Source organism: Chanos chanos, chromosome 7 (genome assembly GCF_902362185.1).
Source record: "Chanos chanos chromosome 7, fChaCha1.1, whole genome shotgun sequence".
NCBI lineage: Eukaryota > Metazoa > Chordata > Actinopteri > Gonorynchiformes > Chanidae > Chanos > Chanos chanos.
The window spans coordinates 3,996,659-4,017,339 of NC_044501.1; the positions used below are offsets into that span (position 1 = coordinate 3,996,659).

Consider the following 20,681-nt stretch of genomic DNA (forward strand, 5'->3'; position numbering starts at 1 on the left):
GGAACTAAACTCTCAGATCCTAAAGAAACCTCTTTATTGTTAGTGCAGGAACTAAACTCTCAGATCCTAAAGAAACCTCTTTATTGTTAGTGCAGGAACTAAACACTCTGATCCTAAAGAAACCTCTTTATTGTTAGTGCAGGAACTAAACTCTCAGATCCTAAAGAAACCAATAATCTCTTTACGGTATTGTCAGTAAAGGAACTGGAGACAGATCTGGAGACACTGAGACGAAAGTCCATGGAATGGCTACAACATTATCATCAAGAATTCCCACCCCCACCAAAAAAAAAGAAAGAAAAGAATATGACAGGTAAATTAGGGATGGCGATGTTTCTTCTGTAATTACGAGAGATTCCAAAAAGAATGAAAATCCCTTCTTGTATTAAAATGACAATTTATGATTTTACATAAGATTATGGGAATATTTACTTTTGATAGCTCAAAATATATAAACATACTAATTTATCCAAACATTGACATTTATTTAAAACCATTTTCAGTGAACAGCTCCATGCCTTGCAGAGAAGTGCATCTTAACCCATCACAACCATGAGAGACAGTGTGTGTGTGTGTGTGTGTGTGTGTGTGTGTGTGTGTGTGTGTGTGTGAGAGTGTGTGTGTGTGTGTGTGAGAGTGTGGTGTTGACCTTCAGAAGAAAAAGGAGCTGACAGGAAGGAGATCACTGACCACTTGGTGGCAACAGCCACGTGACCTCCAATGTCAAAGCGTGGTGGAAACAATCGCTGACACGCTTTCCCCCTTCACGTTTCCCTCAGGCCTTAACAAGGTCTAAACTCTTCAGTTCATGTGTTATTTACAGGAAACTGTTTGTGTGGTAGCTTGTATTATCTGTTTTCATGAGACATTCGAATGCTCTGTATTGTCAGTTCACAAAGACTTTTTGTTCTCGCTGCTCTGGTAATGCACGAGCGGTATTATCTGTCAAAGATCTACGCTCTTCGATTTGTGTATGTATGAGCGAGCGTTTCAAGATTGTACTCCGGTCAATTGGAACGTGATCAGTGGTTCACGTGCGGGCGGAACTGCGGCGTCGACGGAGGATCCTAACGGACAACGCTTCACAACGTGCAACATTTGAAAAGAGTGAAAAAAATTACACTCCTTCTATTTTTTACCTCAATAGATATCAATTTGTCTCTCTCCTTTCATTTACTTACCTTATTGTCCAGAGTGACAAATCTCTCTAAACGAAACACAGTCCAAATATAGGCCCCAACGGACCGGACCCAATCATCGGTTGTTAGTTCTACGGAACAAAAGCTCGGGTCAGTGATGGTCTGGGGGGATAATTGGTTTATCTATCAGGTTTAGGCTGAAAGGTGAAGAACTGATGGTTCAGATGACATTATGCTCAGCTGTATGAGAACTATTGTAATATTATGGTTGTCTTCACAGGGCTTTGATTACTCAGACTATTCCAGAAGAATCGTCAGTCAGGTGTCCCTGTTGTGAGACGGTGAGAGTGTTGAGAGTGGGTTTTTGAAAAGTTGTGCTGTATTTTTTTTTTGGTGTGGGGAAAAAGTCACATTCCAAATTTGATTAATAAATCATGTCCACGTTCATACAGACAGCTGAATCATATTGGAAGACAGCTTGTGCCCAGAAAACCTGCTTTGGATTTGATGTTATTGGAAACCATGGAATATTTTTACAAAAGTTTTCAACTCATCAGATGTGTTCATGAAATATTCTTTAGTTTTCTTTCTTTTTTTTTTCGGACAATGCAATGATCTGTAAACACGTGGAAACCATAAGAAACTGGACATTAAAAAAACATGCCATTCACACCCTCACATGTGGATGTAACTGGATGTAACTGACCTCTGTTGCCCTCAGCCAGTGCTGTGTGTTAGGCCTCTATTTTTCCAGCTGATGTTCCTCCACACACCTGTGCCAAGGGTAGGGTCACAGGGTTACAGGATTACAGGGTAAAGTATTAGATGGTTTTTGGGGGTTTTTTTATGCAGGTCCATGTAAACTTGAATGAGTGTATGTGCAGGAACAGTAACCGTGTCACCCAAGACAAATTTCGATGGGCGGGACCAATACAGGTGACACTTTGACCTTTGACCTTTACATTCAGTATTGTGCCATGGTTAAACCCTGATTTTTTTATCGATTATGTCAGAATGTAATGATAAAACGGACGTGAAAGCTGAGATCACTGCTTTTGACAACATGTCAGTGCAAACATGATTTCTTCTCTCGTCTAGAAATGTATCTCCAGATATATGACCCGGCAAACTATGACAAACCATATTTACATTTACATATATTCATCTGACACACACTTTTGTTTTAGTTTCACAATTTCAAATCATTTTCAAAGGAATTAATTTAGATATGTATGGTGAATGTAATGCAAGGCCAGATGCATGTAGGAATCAGAATACTTGTAAAGTAAAGAACAGGACAGGACAGCAAACAGCTCATGTAAAGAAAGAGACAGGCAGGGAACCAGGACTCACTTGGAAATCTAAACACACAGCAGAACAACAAAAATGACCGGATATTGCTCAGCAACTCACTTTGTAAACACAATGCCGTGCAAATCAGTGAGAACTGAAGAGTATGTCTACAAACAGAAAACAAGGTCCAGTAAACATAAACAGGGGAAGCTCATGAATGAATAATTAACTAAATGAACCAATGAGACAGGACCCTGACCAAACCTAAGAAAACAGACCAGTGAAAGACCAGCAGAGGGCAGAGGCGTGAGAGCATGTTTAAACACAGAGCGTTGATTGGGTACTTCTTTGAGTAAATGATTTTTATTGTTGAAGGAAATAAAGTCACAGAAAACAGACTGCGGATAATATTCATCACGCCCTGTGGACATCCTTTATATTCTTTCTTTCTTTCTTTTTTTTTTTTTACATTCCTTCTTACCTGCTCTCTTTCCTTCTCAGTCACAGTCATTTGACAGGGAATCTGTGGTTGACTTTAACTGTTGAGCTCAGTGGTCTGTAATCTCCGTACGATAACAAAATCATTTCTGATCAGGTTGATGGAGACAGAGGAGACAGCAGGCATCTACGTATTAATTTCATGATTTTTTTTTCCTGTTGTTTTCTTTTTTCTAATCTCTCTTGCTCATTGTATGGGTAATCCACAAGATTCCATAGCTTCCATTTTATCTGACATAAAACAATCCTTTAGCATACTGTACTGCACCCCCCCTCCCCCTTCAGTTCAGTTTGGTTTGTGTTATTTCTCTGAGGGACGCTTTTCTTACGTAAGGCTGTAACAAAATGAAATACCATCATTTCGAGTCAATGCTTGTGCCCAGAGTTTTGAATTACTAGATAGCTTTACTGAGCATTTTTTAAGGTATTATCACAGAATCAGAGACAAGGTTGGGAACATGCCTGCTGCCAAGTCATCGCTTGAGAATTCTCACCTATTGTACGACACACACCCTAAAAATATGCACCGTCTCTCAAACATTTCAATGATTTTCCACTGAAAAGAAGAAAAGATTTCATTTCATGGTTTCTTTGTCACACCAGCTGAGGAGAAATCCTGTCCTTTTTCTCTCCTTTGTAACCCAGAGAACCTCTGCTATATTCCTGGGTTCCACCTTCACATTAACCATCCTCGGTTCCACGGTTCTCGTCTCCAGGGGGGCAAAAATTAATCATTTGTGTGGGAGTGAGGTTGTCACAGACAGTGGGTGCTCTAACCTTTCTTTTGTCCGCGGTAGACTGAAACTCACTCACTCACTCACTCACTCATTATCTAAGTCGCTTATCCTGATTAGGGTCGCGGGGGGTGCTGGGACCTATCCCAGCGCTTATAGGGCAAAAGGCGGGGAAACTCCCTGGACAGGTTGCCAGTCCATCGCAGGGCAGACACACAGACTAACGCACTCACACACACATTCATACCTAGGGGCAATTTAGCATCTCCAATTCACCTAACCTGCATGTCTTTGGACTTTGGGAGGAAACCCACGCAGACACGGGGAGAACATGCAAACTCCACACAGAAAGGACCCTGGCCGCCCGGCCGGGAATCAAACCCGAGACCTTCTTGCTGTGACAGCGCTACCCACTTTGCCACCGTGCCGCCCTCTAGACTGAAACTACTAAGGTGACATTCTCAGAGGTTGTGGAGTTTTGGACTGTCAAGTGTTGGTAAGTACATGTGTCTCTCCAAAGCAAGTGAGAAAACAGGAACTTTTCCACTCTGATGAGAAAGAGCCTCCGTTCTGATTAATTGTGATTAACAGTGATTAACAGTGATGAGTGGCGATTCTTCGTGAACTCAGCTGAAGTTTGCTGATAGCAGCGCCTGGACTGGATCAGAAGAACAGTGTGAATTTTCTCACAATGCCAAAGAGGCCGGAGAGCTTTATCAGGTGTGACGTGTGGTATTAGCCTCAGCTCCTCTTATTCTAAATGCACTGCCACTGGTGCTGCCATACAACCTAAAGCTCACCAAACATGAAACATTAAAATATCACATATAATAAACCTCGGTCACGGCTGGGTCACGTGGTCCAGAACATGATCACATTTTAAAATCAATGCATAAAATCAGTTAATATTCTGTCAGCTTTAAATTATTAGTGAAATCAACAGAGTTATGACTTTTGTTTGTCCTGGAAAGATAATCCATATAATTCTGATATATGGAATAGTCATGTATCAATATTGTGAATGACTAGTCAGAACAGCGTTTTGGGTGTGATTGTTTTACTATGGTCAGTTAACACTCATTTTTAAAAATTTAACAATTGAGCAATTGCAAAAATGTACCACTAGGTGGCAGTGATTGTCCGGTGGAAAGTTAATACATAACCAAAACATATATGGTCTTTAGACATGTAAGGCAATAATTGAAGCAATAATTGTCTTCTTCTCCTGACCACAGTATTCATTGTTCCCACAGTAAGAGATCAAATCATTTCTGGTCAAAGTAGTGGACAGGTGAACTGACAGTTGCATCAAAACTTCTTTTTTTTTTTTTTTTACCCTGTAAGGCTCTTACATGAACCACCCCCAGGATGCTCTGTCTAGAATTTTAGACTTGTTAAAATTCAATATCGCAAAGCTCGGTTTTATGGTTTCAGTTCGATGTGTTTTGAATAGTTAGCGAGGGAGACATTTGATGCCTAGAATTGTAAAGGAATATTAGATTTGAGGCACTGGCTCAGCTCCAGGTCCAGCTCATGTTTTGGGTGTGAATTCATGAAAAGCCAGGCTGTGATTTCTACCGAAGAAGAATTTTCAATCAAATGTTTTAAAAAGACAGAGTTATATAATCAGAATGAAGGTTAGGAACATTCCTATTATACAGTCGTCACTTTTGAGATCACCTGTTATTGTACCGCTCTACAAGTATCAACTGTTTAAATGACTTTCTAGAGAAGCTTAAAGAACTGCAGTTATATCTTCCTTAATCAGTAACACTATCTTGAGATACAGTCCTTGCCATGTAAAGCTCTTTATATGAGGAGGTCGGATTGGCAGCAAGAATTAGAACAGCCTTCCTATATGCAGCTGGGGGAGTCTCGGGATTTATTGGCTGGGCAATGAGACGGTGAGCAAGCCAAGTTTGCTGGTGTGATGGAGCCGTCTTAGGCGTGACGGATTGATCTGTACGTCATAGAATGGAGAGTATGCATACCCATTTCTGCTCAGACAAAACCATCCAACAACCCGGAACCACTGGAACAAGTCTTTTCTCTAATCTGATATCTCAGTATGGACTATTGTTTCACTTCCCTTATCCCTAACCCAGAAAGGTTATGCATTCAGAAGAATATAGGAACTTTGCTATCAATTCTAATGCTTACAAGAGTCGCTGCTTTTAAAAGTACTTTGTTTGGAAAAAGTGGAAGTCTTAAATTTGAGAGCATATCAACCAATCCGACTACTACAGCTGAATGTGTGGCTCTACCAGTGCATAAGAACCTGCCAGCGTACAACTACAACTACAACTACAACTACACATACAACTGCAACTACAAACACAAATACAACAACAAATACAACTAGAAATACAAAGTGCTTTGGCCACATTAGGACATTCCTTTCCCATCAGATTCACCAAATTCTTGCTCAGTCTTTCACGAATGCAAACTAATCATCAATTAATTTTGTTCCCTCCCTCTGTTTTTGATGTTTTTTTTTTTTTATTCTAAGCAGCATAGCAGTGTGTTTCAAGTCATCAGCAGTGATAAACATTTATGTGATTTGTCTTTTGGAAATGCAATATGGATTGTATATGTTGTTGTTGTTGTTGTTGTTGTTGTAATTCCAGTGAATATCACAGAGCTGCATTCCTTTGTGGTTACATGTGGAAAATATCATCATTATCAACAGCAACAAAGATATTGTCTTGTCCTGGTGGAGGGAATGGATATAAAGAGTGTGAATTTGCTCTGTTTAGGTGAGCGTATCTTCAGCTACATATTTACAATTCCTTATAATAGCTGAACACTTAGTGACCAGAAACAGAAATAATGACTGCTTGACCATAACAGTATATAAGCGCACAGTACCTAATGCGAGTTACCTCTGAGCATTCCCTGTGAAATGGTGTACTAAGTAATGCAATACAGGGGTTACCTGCAGGAAGGCTTGCATTTTCTTGCTTGTCAAAACCTTAAAGATAATGTATAAGGTTGCTAAAAAACCCACATAGACACACACACACATGCGCACACACACACACACACACACACACACACACACACACACACACACACAAAACAAGAACAGAGCAAAGTGAAAGCTAGCTTCACCCGTATGAGACAGGGCATGCCCAGACATACATGCCTGGTATGTGGTGTGCTGTCTTATAGTCTTAGTCTAAGTTTCAGTTTTGCTGTTGTTTCTTTTTTTGCCATATGCAGTTTTTATAGTCTTCAAATATTGTTTTTATTATTTATTTATTTGTTTACTGAGAAAATGACTATAGCAAAAGAGCAAATGAGAAATTAGAAACGTTTAAGATACTGAGGGAACTGAATGTAAATGTCATTATCTAGTCCCTCCTCCAACTATGCCTGTCTGTGCATAAACAAGGCTAAATAAATATGTGCCCAAACCAGGTTTGTGTCCTTTATAAGCAGTCATGGTTGAAGTCCCGGACAAAACCCTTCACAGTCACTGCTTTACGCAGCCTCGTAAAACTGCTGATTAAAGACAAGTGTACCAGGGAACGGCGGAAAATGAGTGGAAAAAGTAAGTATGAACATTTTTACCATTTTGTGCCCTTCATGTAATAGTATTGAACAGACATCACTGCACTATTAATGAAAAAAAAACCCACCTGTCACAGGTTAAAGTTGTAGCTGTGTCTCATATGTTTATATTGTGGCATTTGTGTATGTATGGCCTGTTTGTATGAGTTGACTTTATTCAAATATTCTGTGCCCTGTTTAAAACCTGCTTCATCACCTTAATTTTACAATCCTGTTAAAACCTGCAAACCTACTAATTTGGACATTTTATTTCAACTTATTCATTTCTGCATCAGTCCATTAACACAAGTAACAAAATTTTGAGCAGAACAGTTTTATTCTAAGAATCCAGCATGCTCTTACTACCAACAGGGATGTGATGACTTTGATGTGTGTATGACTTCACATTTACCCTGGCAGCATGTGTGAAAGAGAAATGTCTGATGTTTTTGTCCATTCAGAGTGTTTGCAAACCAGCACAGTATCACTGTGCCATGACAATATATTCAGACACAATACTGATCCCATAAGGTCATATGAAAAGTTTGAAATGATTAAGATTATTGGTAGGGGTGCGACCAACTAACTCATTTATTTTAATGTAATTTTGTATTTGCTTCTCATCAGCCGCTGTTCAGTTGCTTGGAATGAAAGCACATATTTAGTGATAAGCTTCCTTGATGTTAACACCACGCAATCACTTCGTACAAACAAAACAAACAAAACCCTGCTTTAACAGTCTGTGACTTATTTTGGAAATGAGCCCAAACCACAAAAAATGCAAGCAGTCTACCGTTTGGATTCCCGCCTCTACCTCTCCTATAACAACAGAATTTGCTTGTGATTCTGTGCCAGGGATTGAGCAACAGTAAAGAGTATTATCCACTACAAGATTCAGTCAGTCAGTAGAAAAAAAATATTAGTCAATCTAAATGGTGTTCCCATAGTGACGAACAGTAACATTAACCAAATATGGAGATACACTCTCGACAACTCTCAGGAATCTTCAAATGTACTAATCTTATAAAACACTGACAGAACAGTATGCGGTTGTACTCTTAATCCAGCTCTCTAAATCAGTTCACTGACCAAGGGCGGCACAGTCTAAACATGCTAGGTTTCTAATGAAAACACAACAGAAGTGCTCCAGTACGTATGAGACAGTGAAAGGGTGTGTCCTCCGACTGCATCTTACAGTTTTGCTTTTGGCTAGCTAAAGTTATTCTGGCTCTTATAGTGCAGGAGTGTGCGACGCGTACGCCTCCCCTTTAGTGTGTGATAGCTGCAGTCGTTGCATCCACCTGCCTCTCCATCAACTTCACACCGCCAATCCATCCACCCAGGCGTTCCCTGCACTGGTCCTTACATGCTGGGTCACCTCCACTGAATTTTGACTTGAGATGTAATGTTTCTGCCAGTCTGCTGCTGTTTATGAAAAACATTTTTCAATACTCTCACGTCTTCTTTTGTCATGGCTTATTCTTTACATTTTTTTTGTTTTGTTTTACTATTTGTACTTATGTTTTGCAATGTGTTGTTTTGTTTTGCTGTTTGGGGTCAGTGTAAAAAAGCACAGTTATTTTGACATGGAGATTAATCTGTATTTCAAGTCAGTTTTTAGTCACTGATTTATTTTAATTTACAAAATATTATTGAAAATGCAGGTATATATTATGAATGCTGTGATTATTGAAAAATGTAATAGACACTGATGAAAGAACGAGTGCATTTGATTTATACTGTAAGACATTATTTGGTTCACAGGATCAGGGAAGCCCTCTGATTTACGCATCATTCTGGTGGGTAAAACTGGGGCAGGAAAGAGTGCAACAGGAAACACCATCCTTGGGAAAAAAGCTTTTAAAGTGGATGCGTCCCCTGAGATGGTTACACAGACGTGCGAAAAAAATGAAGCGGAGATTGGAGAAAGGAAAATATCTGTGATCGACACTCCGGACTTCTCTGGATTATGTGGGAACGACGAAGCAGGAGGTCAGTTAGAAACATGTATCAGCTTGTCAGCTCCTGGACCCCATGTGTTCCTCCTGGTCGTTAAGCTAGGGCGGTTTACAGCAGAGGAGAAATCTGCTGTGAAGTGGATTCAGGAGACGTTTGGTGAAGATTCATCACTCTACACGATCGTGCTGTTCACCAACGCAGACCAGCTGAATAATAAACCCCTGTATCAGTTTATTAACAAAAGTAAAGATCTTCTGAAAATCATTGACCATTGTGGAAATCGATATCATGCTTTCAACAATGAGGATGAATCAAACTCCTCTCAGGTCACAAAACTGTTGGAGATGATTGATGCCATGGTTGAAGTGAATGGAGGACAGCACTACACTAATGAGATGTTTAAAGCTGCACAGGAGGAAATTGAACGACAGAGGAAGGTCAAATTAGCCAAGGAGGCAGCACTCGGGGTGGTGACAGCTGTAGGTGCAGCCGGAGCAGTGGTAGGAGGGGTGGCTTTAGCTGCGACAAGTCTGGTCTTAGTACCAGCTGTAGGAATTGCAGCAGGAGCAGCAGTTGGAGCAGGAGCTGGTATACCTCTCATTGTGAAAAAGGTCAAAGAAAAGAAAAAAAATGATGCAGATTAGACAGATACCGTAACATTACATTGTGCTATAGGGGGAATACAAGAGATGATTTCGAAAGTGTCGTGTCGTTTAGTTCGCTTTAATTTTTTAAGGATTTGATAATACGTGTAAACTCAAGAAGTTCTTCTGCTGTGTGTGATCAGTTGAATTCTACTGATAGAATACTGGTTTGTGACGTGTTCGTTCAGAATGTGCATTACAAAACTAAAGCTGATTGAATGCGTAAGATAAACTGCTAAGCAGACGACCACACTTACACTGCGTCTCAAAGCCAAAAACTCCACCCATTCTCAGATATCAAAATGTCAGAATTTCTTGTCACCGTTGGATTTGACAAAAATGTGGGCCTGTGTTTTGAAGCAACTCGTTACTTAGCTAATCTGTTATTAGATGATAATTATGTAGTTGTTTCTTGCTATGTAGTTAACAGGTTTCTAAAACACTACAGTGAATGTACAGCTACAAATGGCAGTAGGTGCATTGTTCTATATATCTAGAGGCATCTAAAAAGACAAAGAAGGAAAGTACATGAAGTTTAATAGATATTTCACACATAGCTTTACTTTCCTAAACAAACTCAAGATCACCTGCTTTGTAAATTATACTAAATTTTGCAGCTGCTGAATAAATTACTGTAATCATGGGCTACATGTTTCATTATTTGCTTTCTTTGCCTTTTAATCCAAAACATATCCAAAAGCCTGTCACATCTCATGTCTTATATACAGATGTCTTTAATCAACTATTTTCCCAAAACCACTGTGCTTCTGATGGCACTTTCCAGTAGTAAACCTCTGAAATTTAAGATTCAGATCAGCTTTTTAACAATGGCAAATTGGCACCTCTCAAATGTTTTTGATACATTTTTTGATTTTAATGCTAATAGACTAAAGTTTAGTGTATATCTTAGAAAACAGTTTATGTAGTTCAGTATTCATGCGTAATGACACATGGCAACACAATCATGCTAATTTTGCTTCTTCCTTGTACTCAAATAAACAAAAGTTAAGTTTGTATCAGAAATTTGAAGAAGATGTATATGACCAACAAGTACAAAGCACAAACAGCAAAAAAGCAAAACAAAACAAAAGAAAAAAAAAAGGAATCTAATTATGCAAAGGAACCTGGCTGAGAAGATGGCTCACTTGAAGTTGTGATTAGGACCAGCAGGGAGCTTTGCTTTTCCCTATGGTTTTGTGAAAAAAGAGAACATGTTAATGTGATATAAATGTAATATATAGTAAAATACACCAAGCAGTTTAATGTAATATGCCAGTGTTTGTGCTCTGTCTTAATGTATTAACATGTACCATTGTGATATGCGCGCTTGGCCCGGGAAAAGAAATAAAATAAATCGATTTTTTTGTTTTTTTTTCCTGTGTGCACTTTCATTTTGAAACTTAATGTGTGGTGTTTACTGAATCTTTATGTGTTTAGGTCATTCCAATTGTGATACTTTGGTTATGTAACACATAAGTTAGTGGTTACATTCCAAGTTTTTCAAATTTTGTTTACTTTATAAGGAACAGAAATGTATAACATTAAAACAGGCGGTCAGTTAAAATAAAACATGTTATACTTTGCAAATGTCAGTTAAACAGTCATTTAAAAAACCTTAAGTTTGGCGTAATGTTTCAAGTATCATTTTCATCATTATCATCATTATCATTATATTTTATTTTAATAATCATCATTTTTATATGAATTCACAGATTTTCAGAACTCTTCAGACTTAAGGATTGTTCTGGTGGGTAAGACTGGATCAGGAAAGAGCTCGACTGGAAACACCATTCTAGGTCGACAGGCATTTGAGGCAGACGCTTCACCACTGTCCGTGACCAAACAGTGCTGCAGACATGATGGAAAACATGGGGACAGGAACATCTCGGTGATTGACACCCCTGGGATATTTGATACTTGCTGTTCTGAAGACCAGCTGAGAGCTGAAATAGAAAAATGCATCTACATGTCCCTTCCAGGACCCCATGTGTTCCTGCTAGTGATCAGACTGAATAGATTCACAAAAGAAGAGAGGAATGCCGTGAAGTGGATTCAAGACAACTTTGGTGAAAATGCCTCACTTCACACTATTCTCCTATTCACTTATGCTGATCAGTTGAACGGCAAATCGGTGAATCAATATATCAAGGAAAGTATCAGTCTAAGAAGACTTGTACACAGCTGTGGTATGAGGTATCATGTTTTGAACAATGTTGATGTGAGCAGTGATACTCAGGTCATGGAGCTGCTGGAAAAAATAGATGCCATGGTGAAGAGAAATGGGGAGTACTACACCAATGAGATGTATGAGGAGGCTCAGAGAGAGGTGAAGAAAGAGGAGGAGAGAAAAAGAAAGGAAGAGGAAGAAACAGAAATCAGTCTAGTGTTCAAGGACGTAATGGGAGACATATCACACTATGTCTACCAGAAAGCAATTTCTGCTTTAAAAAGGGTTGATTTAGGTTCAGTACTCGCAGGAGTAAGCATGTTTTCACGTTACATGCTGATTGTCTTTAGAGCAGTTATGCGTGCAGTAGTAAGAAATATAATCAACAAAAATCAATAAATACATGAATTAAACAACAAATATGTTGCTCTGTCCAGTGGTCATACATTGCTGTAGAAATACTATAAATGGAACAAACTGAGCGGAGTTAAATTTCTGTACAGCTCTTGATTCTCTATCCTCTTAAAATATTCTCCAGTCATAACAGGGATTTATTTCTCTCTGTTTAGTTTTGTGTGTGTTTCTTCTGATTGACTGATGTTTGCTCAACCCTTGTTGCTGGCTTATCTTGTCGTCCATTGTCACTAACTATAAGCTGCTGACCATAAAACTGTATAACTGTAGCTATACATATGTTCTCCCATTGTGGTTCCTAGGTGCATTGTGTTCATTTCAGGTGTGTTCATGTTATTTTTGTTATTTTTATGCTTTTCTGTTTTGGTTATCAATATGACTTAAGAATGAGAATAGGTTAGTTAGTGTCAAAATCTTAATCCAGCAAATTGTGCATCTAGACTTTCTAAGTTGTTTAAACAGTGGTTTAGTATGGTAAGGGCTTATTTGTCATTACCACGGTTTAACTGTTGTAAAAGTCCTTACTGTTGTGTTTTATACTCATTAAAGCAATTTTACAGTCGCTCATTATTGTTCTAGAGTGTGTTATCCCATTAATTCTTGTTTAAGAGCTTGATATATTGTGTGTATATAGTCAAATTATTTTTCAATCTTATTTTCCAATATTTGTATTTCCATTGATTAATTTCGATAAAACTCATATACAGAAATCAATAATATTTTTCCCCTCAGTTCCAGGGAACTGTACTATGTACTATAAGGAGATATCTCTCAGATATCACAAAAGAGACTTAAACCTTCTGATTCTGATTCTCCAATCTCATTTTCCTAGATTTGATCTCTCTTACAATGATTTAGTATGGAGTTTTAATAGTGAGATCATAAATCAGTCAAACACATTTATAGTTAGAATTGTTACTGTGGCTTGTAACGAAACCAGACAAGATGGATCTAATTACAGAAACCTTTATTCTTCAAAGCCCAAGGGCAATCCAAAAATGCAAATTCAAAAACAAAGTCCAAAGTTAAAATCGGGAAGTTAGTCCAAAACACAAGCAGGTGCATTCAGAAAAAAACATCATCCTCACCAAAAGACAGATGACAGATGGTCTTTCTAGTTCAATAGTTTTATAAAGCACTGGCATTCCAGGCAAAATCTTTTCTCCTTTCAAAGAGAAGACTATTTTGCTTGTTCAAAAACAAGGTCTTATTTTTTTGTTTTTTAGGACAGCCCATTTTTTCAAAGATTCTCATAATCCACTTGTCAGGCCAATGGTGTGTACACTCGTGATGCTGAAGGCTGAATGGCGGAACCAGAGGGGGTAGGAGATGAGAACATTACACTGGGTTTCAGAATCCACAACTTTGTATTAATTGCACACTAAATTTGGTCTGATATTTTATTGATCTTCAACTGCTGCAGTTTTACAACACAAAATAATGTGTCTGAAACAGAGCTCTTATCATCTTGTAAAATACTTTTTTGGTTTGTTTTGTTTTTTCTTTTCCTTTTTTTCCCACTAGGTAGCTTTGCAAATCTCTGATAAACATATCAGCACTAAACAATCAGTGGAGGAACTCGGTGCGGAATGCAGTCTTTCCACATAAATGGATCCATGTATCTAATTCTGCATCAGTCCCAGGCTCCATCTAAGGCTCTCTGATGCATCTGTATGTGTGTGTGTGGGTGTGTGGATGTGTGGGTGTGCGGGCGTGTGGGTGTGTAAGTGTTTTGGTGGGTGGGCTGGCACGTGAAAACGCTTGGTTGTGTTTATTTCAGGACAATTCTGTTGTCTGAGTATATCTTCAAACAGCATACACAGTATTTTGCATGCGCTCATCATTTTTTCCTGTTCAGACAGATGACAGACAGTCTTTCTGGCTCAATAGCTGTTTAAAGCATTGACGTTATAAGCGTGTGACCTTTTATAGGAGCACAAAGCTATCAGCCTACAAATCAAAACAGATTTTTTTTACTATTCCTTTCAAAGTGAAAATGATTTTGTTATTTCAAAAACAAGGTGCGAACCCGTCATCTTTTATGGTCAGTGAGTACAACATATCATATTAAAGTAACCTTAATACAACCCTCAAAACAACATAAATACAATAGAACAACTTCTGTGGATTTTGAAACAAAATTGTTCATTTTAAATAGTAGTAAAAATTTAGTAGTGGTATGAAATTTAGTGATGAAGCAATGAGGGTCAAACGAATACTTGTTCTAACTTAGTTGACTCTAATCGCTTTTCACTAAAAGTGTCAAAGTCCATTTTCTTCATGATGTGATTCATGGGCTGAGCAGCAAAGATTCATCATCATTTTATCTGAATCCGTTCAAGTTCATAAAGAGAAATAACTTCACTTTCATTTTCCTTTTCTATGGTATGCAGGCGTTACATGATGTTTCAAAAGGGATTTAAAACTAGTTTAAACTCTTTAGACTTCTCTAAAAACACAAAACGTCCAGCAATTTTCAGTTTCTATACCAGTAAACATCGTATTAGTGTTTAGATGTCAGGATGTTCCCGGGGGACTGAATGCATGTGTAAACCAAGGGACTTTGACAGACTGTGGTGATACAAACTCAGACAGGGTTTACAGGCTGACAGGTGTGAGACTAAAACACAGGTGTATTCACATGTAGAAAAGACAGTTGGAACAATGATTCAATGACTGAATAATCCACTGATCAGGCCTGTCATAAGTAGACTGCTGATGCTAATTGGTGGAACCAGAGGACAAGTTTTAAAACCATTAAAAGTAGATTGATTCATACATGCATGTATACCCACATATATACATACATACACACATACATACATACATACATACACACGCACACCCACATATGCACACACACCCACCCCCCCACACACACTCACAGAGTTGGAAGAATAATTATCTGCACATTAACTGCACACTGAACTTCGGTTTATTTACAGCACTAAATAATGTGTCTGAAACAGAACTATTATCATTTCATAAAATGCCTTTTTGTTTTGTTTCAGTTTGTTTTGTTTTGCTTTCTTTGTCTTCCATTCCATTCTTCTTCTTCTTCTTCTTCTTCTTCTTCTTCTTCTTCTTCTTCTTCTTCCTCTTCTTCTTTTTTTTTTTTAGGTCACTTCTTAAATATGGACTACTGTTGTGTAATTGCCAACGTTCAGATTGTGCTGCCAAATATATTTCACAGACATTCTGGTATGTAAACATCATCATCGGACGAACCACTTCTACATCTTCATCAGTAGCAGCAAGCATACCAAACATTCTCACAAAATCTCTCACAAAAAAAAAATATCGATACCAAACAATCAGAGGGAGAATCTGGTGAGGAGTGTGCTCTTGGTCTATGTGAATGAAACCAATGGCGAATGTTCTGAATCTGTCTCAATCTCAGGCACCATATAAGAATGTTCAAGTTCAAGTTCAAGTTTATTTAGAGCCCAATATCACTGTTTACAGTCTCAAAGGGCTTTACAGGCCACAACAGTCAAATCAAAATATGACGGCACCCCCTGACTTAATCCTCATGGCGGGCAAGAAAAAACTCCCCAAAAACCCAAGAGGGAAATGGGAAAATGGGAGAAATCTTGAGGAGGACCACAGAGAGAGGAGACCCCTCCTTGGACAGACAGGTGTGCAGTAGGTCTTATGTCTTATGTGACTCCGTCCAGGAGGACCATTTCAAAGGCTTCAGTCTTTGTGATCCCTTGGGCCCAGAGCTGTATGTGTTTCTTCAGCCCCACGCATTGGCATAGGCAATATGTAAACCTCCTGGTGGTTGTATTCACTCAGCTATGTTTAGGTCTTTATGTATATCTAGGCATTTATCTTTAGTGTTTTGTTTGTACTTGTTATTTTCCATTAAACGCACTCCCGTCAGTCTACCTTTCAGAAATCACCTTTACCTGACTGCTAGTCCTGAGCTTCACTGGAGTCATAATTGAATCGCTAGATTCATCTAGGCTTTGTTCTGCTTCAGGTAGATTCCTTGCATGTATACACCTGTTTGGCTCTTTGCCAGTTGTGAAGTCTCTAATGTCATCTGAATTGTTTACCTCTTGACCTAAAGTGAACCATTGCGTGTTGAATCCTGCCTGGTTTCTACTCTGCCGTGGTCTAGCCCTGGGTTGTCTTAGGTAGTTTCTCCGTGTTTGGTCAAACCTTGATCTTTTTCTGCTCCTGCATCCAGTCCCTATGCATTTTCATGACACAAAGAAGCAAAGAATATTTTAGCTCATTGTTTATCCCCATAGATGTGTACTGAGAACATACTTTGCATGAAATAACTTATGAAACACATTTGAAGATAGGATATTTGTTTGAATCACATGCATGCTTACCACCTGTGGTAGAAATAGCAAGCCAACTCCAAACAGAATGTAGGTAATAATACACACATACATACTCAGTTTTATTATTGCATGTCCATGTTTCTGTCTGCATATTTGCATATTTTCCTTACAGGAGTGGAACAGAGACAGTTCACTAAATAGCTGCTGGTATACTCCAAAGGATATACACAGAAATGGGATATACTTAATTGAAGGGAGATATTTGTTGTTATGCCCTGTATTCTCTATAGTCGAATTGGGACATCATGACCTTAAGAAACATAAACTGGTATATCTAAAACATACGAAAACTGATTATGTGACGCATTGATTGTTAACATCACGCCGTCTATTGTAAATTGACTGTTTCATGGAAACACAGTCTGCTGAAACCTGTAACACCTGATCTGTGGATCACATTCTGTGGCCACATTCCTCTGGCTCTGCTCGGTGAATCTGTTATACCACTTAATACATTAGCACCTCCTTCAGGTATGAGGCACCGAGGTATAAAAACACAACTCATCTCTCTGGTTGTGTTTGACACCTGGCAAGGCAGCAGGAATCCGATATCAAAATGGCGAACGCAGAAGATAAAGGTGAGTATGTACGTGATTTCTCAAAAGAGGAACATGGGACTGATTTGATAGTTAGAATTGTGAGCGGACAATATTAAAGCAGTAATTTTAACACCTGTTAAACAGGCGACTATAGTTTACCTGAGAATTTTATATCAGAGTTCTGTCAAGCCTCTACCCAGCCTGTCAATGCAGTTATGATCCAAACACATGTCAAAAATAAAGTTGTGCTCAAACGTGTCCAGCTGAGGGTGTCATTGTGGCTGGTATTGTGATATTACAGCTATAGGGAATTTCTTTTGCATTTCTTTCACAATTATAAAAAAGTTACTGTGATCTATATCTCTGTAACTTTAAGCAATTATCAAGGGAAAGGACATATTGGTCTCCAATTCTCAATTTTTTGCCCTCTATAATGTTCATATTTCCCCCAAAAAACAACTGTCAAAATGCCATAATGAGCATATTGCTTGTTCACAGCTGGTTTGCTAAGAGAGAACAGTCTAGGCAGAATGCTACACGGCTGTTCTGCCTTTGAAAACCTGAGTGAAAAGCAGAAGGAGCGTTTAGCATTAATTGGTGAGTTGTTTTACTGTTTAATTTGTCAAATATAGACTAGAAACCAAGCATATTTAAACGGTATACTTTTCAAGCATATTTATACTGTGTACTTTTCAAGCATATTCATACTGTATAATTTTCAAGCATATTTATACTGTATACTTTTCAAGGCATATTTATACTATGTACTTTTCAAATTTTGTTTCAAACTAGCTAAGAAAAGATAGGGCTAAAAGAACATTATGTAGCTCACAGCAATGTTTCAAACATTTGTAGCAGTACCGAAGAGCAAAAGAATTTAAAAAAAAAAAAAAGAAAAGAAAAATTTACTCTTGTTATTGGTAGCATGCATACCGTTCATGATCTGAAATGTGTTCTTGAGCAAACTGCTGTTGTACTGTTTTCAGACAGGAAATGGTCTCCAGATATTATGATTATGCTCGTGGGTAAAACTGGAGCAGGGAAGAGCGCAACAGGGAACACCCTTCTGGCCCGAGAGGCGTTTGAGTCCGACTTCTCTCCCGAGTCTGTGACTAAAGAAAGCGCCAGAAATGACGGATGGGTAGAAGGGACAAAGATCTCAGTAATTGACACTCCTGGAGTTTTTGATGATTCTATGGATGTCAAAACGCTGAGAGAGGAATTAAAAATGAGCATTTTGATGTCGGCTCCAGGGCCCCACGTGTTTCTCTTGGTGATCAGTCTAGAAAAGAGATTCACAACGGAGGAGATGAATGCAGTGGAGTGGATCCGAGAGAACTTTGGTGAAGAGGCTCTACAATATTCAATAGTGTTGTTCACACATGTAGAACAGCTGAAGGGTAAGACAGTGAGTGAGTATGCAGAAAAGTCCCCTGTACTCCAGGACTTCATTGCTGTTTGTGGGAACAGGTATCATGCACTGAACAATAATGAAAAAAATGACCGTACTCAGGTGACAGAACTGCTGAGGAAGATAGAGGCCATGGTGGAAAAGAATGGCAGGCGGCATTACACCAACGAAATGTACAAGGCGGCTCAGAAAAAGATGAAGAAAAAGCAGGACCTGGAAAAGATAAAGGATGCTTTAGGCATTGCATCAGGAGTCATGGGAAAAGCTATAGCAGCGGGGGGTTCTGGTATGAGACTGGCCGCAAATGCAATCGAGAGGAAAAAAGAAGACATGAAAAGACGGAGACAAGCAGAACAGAAAGTGATCCACTTCAGCAAAGACGCAGAGGAATCAACAGAAATTACGTTTAGTTAACTGATTGGGTTGAATTTACAGGATATGCTATTTGTTTTGTAAACTAAGCTTCATTTTTATTTATTTATTTTTTCAAATGTTGCTTGTGTTCTTATTATATGAATACAAATACCATTAAGGTACCTTCAAGAATCATGTCCAGGTAAGAAAATAAAAATAAATGAATACAGAAGGTCTGCTTGATTACGCAGTCGTATTTACTGCTTTACTCATATTCTGTCATTTAAAATGAGATTCAGAAATATGATTCATTTTCTACTGAAATTTTACAAGATAAAGGACTGTGATCTGCTATTCTGCATTCACCAGCATTGATATTCTATTCCAATCTTTACATTTAAAGGTTATATCGCGTTTTTTTTTTTTTTTTTATCTCATTACAAGTAAAGGATGCGTTTCCAAACGTATGTTAACATGGTAAGGGAGATGTTGCCCCTGCCTGTAAAGAAAACAATGTATGAAAAAAACCCTTAAAAAACCTTTCAGTAAGGTACAGCACATTGCTGAGAAACAAGAAGCTTTAAACTAGCAAATAAAACAAAGACCCATTTTTACCAAGCATCTCTTTTTTCCCTGGCATTCTGCTCATTGTGATGGCAGTTTGTTTTCTCCTGACCTCAACTCCTTTACTTTAAAGTGGTAGAAAACTGAATGTCATGCAAAAGGTACACATTTTACAACTACAACATAATCTGGTGCTGAAAAAAAAGAAAAGAAGAGAAAAGAAAAGAAAAGAACCAGGCAGAAAAATTACTTTTAAGTGTCTGAATAGTTGAAAAGAAGGGACACAATCTCTCTTACTATTAATCATAGTAATCATATGAGAACATAATGTTCTGAAGTAATTGAACATAAACTAAAACCTTTATGGGATGTAACATGGAAGGAGATGGAAGGAGTAGGCATATAGGTCAGCATTTTTTTTTAAATGCCGTGAGGTACACAGAGGTCAGAACGAGAAAACTACACAGAACTAGACAGTGAATAAAGCTCAGAGTCATAGAAGGATTAGTTGAGGCCAACGTCGACATGAAGAGTTTGGACTCTGCGTTACGCTTACCTCGATTTAGACCATTCCATTTCCCCGGTACATTTAATAATAATTCTCAAACATTAATATAGTTTAGACCATCAACAAGAGCATAATCCCCCACGCATATGTTGCAGAATTCATTTGACATCCAAACGTTGAAACTCATGTTATTCTATTCTCAAGTTGTGAACACGTCCAACTAAAAGCACATGTTCACACCTTTTAAAAGGCCCAGTCATTTAATGCCCATGTTTTCTATGTTGGAAGAAGACTCCTAGCGGTCTGCTGAGCAAACCACAAAGCTCAGCTTTTGTTCTCAGTCTCACAACGCATCTCACAGACAGGGTGTCACACAGATACCAAACATTAAACTCAGCAGCTGATAAAATAACGTCATCTGCCCATCAAAGAATGTGGTATTCTAATTTGGAGTGGTTCTGAAGTGTTCAGTATCTGTGTTGGCTCTCTCAGAAAGAGAACCTACACAAAACAATATAAATTGTGAGTGTTTCTATTTTCAGTAATA

The 20,681-nt window shown here is 38.4% G+C and overlaps 2 protein-coding genes across 2 annotated transcripts; both read left to right on the forward strand.

Annotated features, from left to right (window-relative positions):
* Positions 1–7,204: 7,204 nt before the first annotated feature.
* LOC115817168 (GTPase IMAP family member 2-like) lies at positions 7,205–9,819 on the forward strand. The gene is made up of 2 exons (XM_030780434.1): positions 7,205–7,217; positions 8,981–9,819. The coding sequence occupies exons 1-2, from the start codon at positions 7,205–7,207 to the stop codon at positions 9,817–9,819; spliced, it is 852 nt and encodes a 283-aa protein (XP_030636294.1).
* A 770-nt stretch (positions 9,820–10,589) lies between these two features.
* Positions 10,590–12,530, forward strand: LOC115817169 (GTPase IMAP family member 7-like). Its single transcript, XM_030780435.1, has 3 exons — positions 10,590–10,605; positions 11,550–12,214; positions 12,525–12,530. Exons 1-3 carry the CDS (start codon positions 10,590–10,592, stop codon positions 12,528–12,530), a joined length of 687 nt encoding a protein of 228 aa, XP_030636295.1.
* The last annotated feature ends 8,151 nt before the right edge of the window (positions 12,531–20,681 follow it).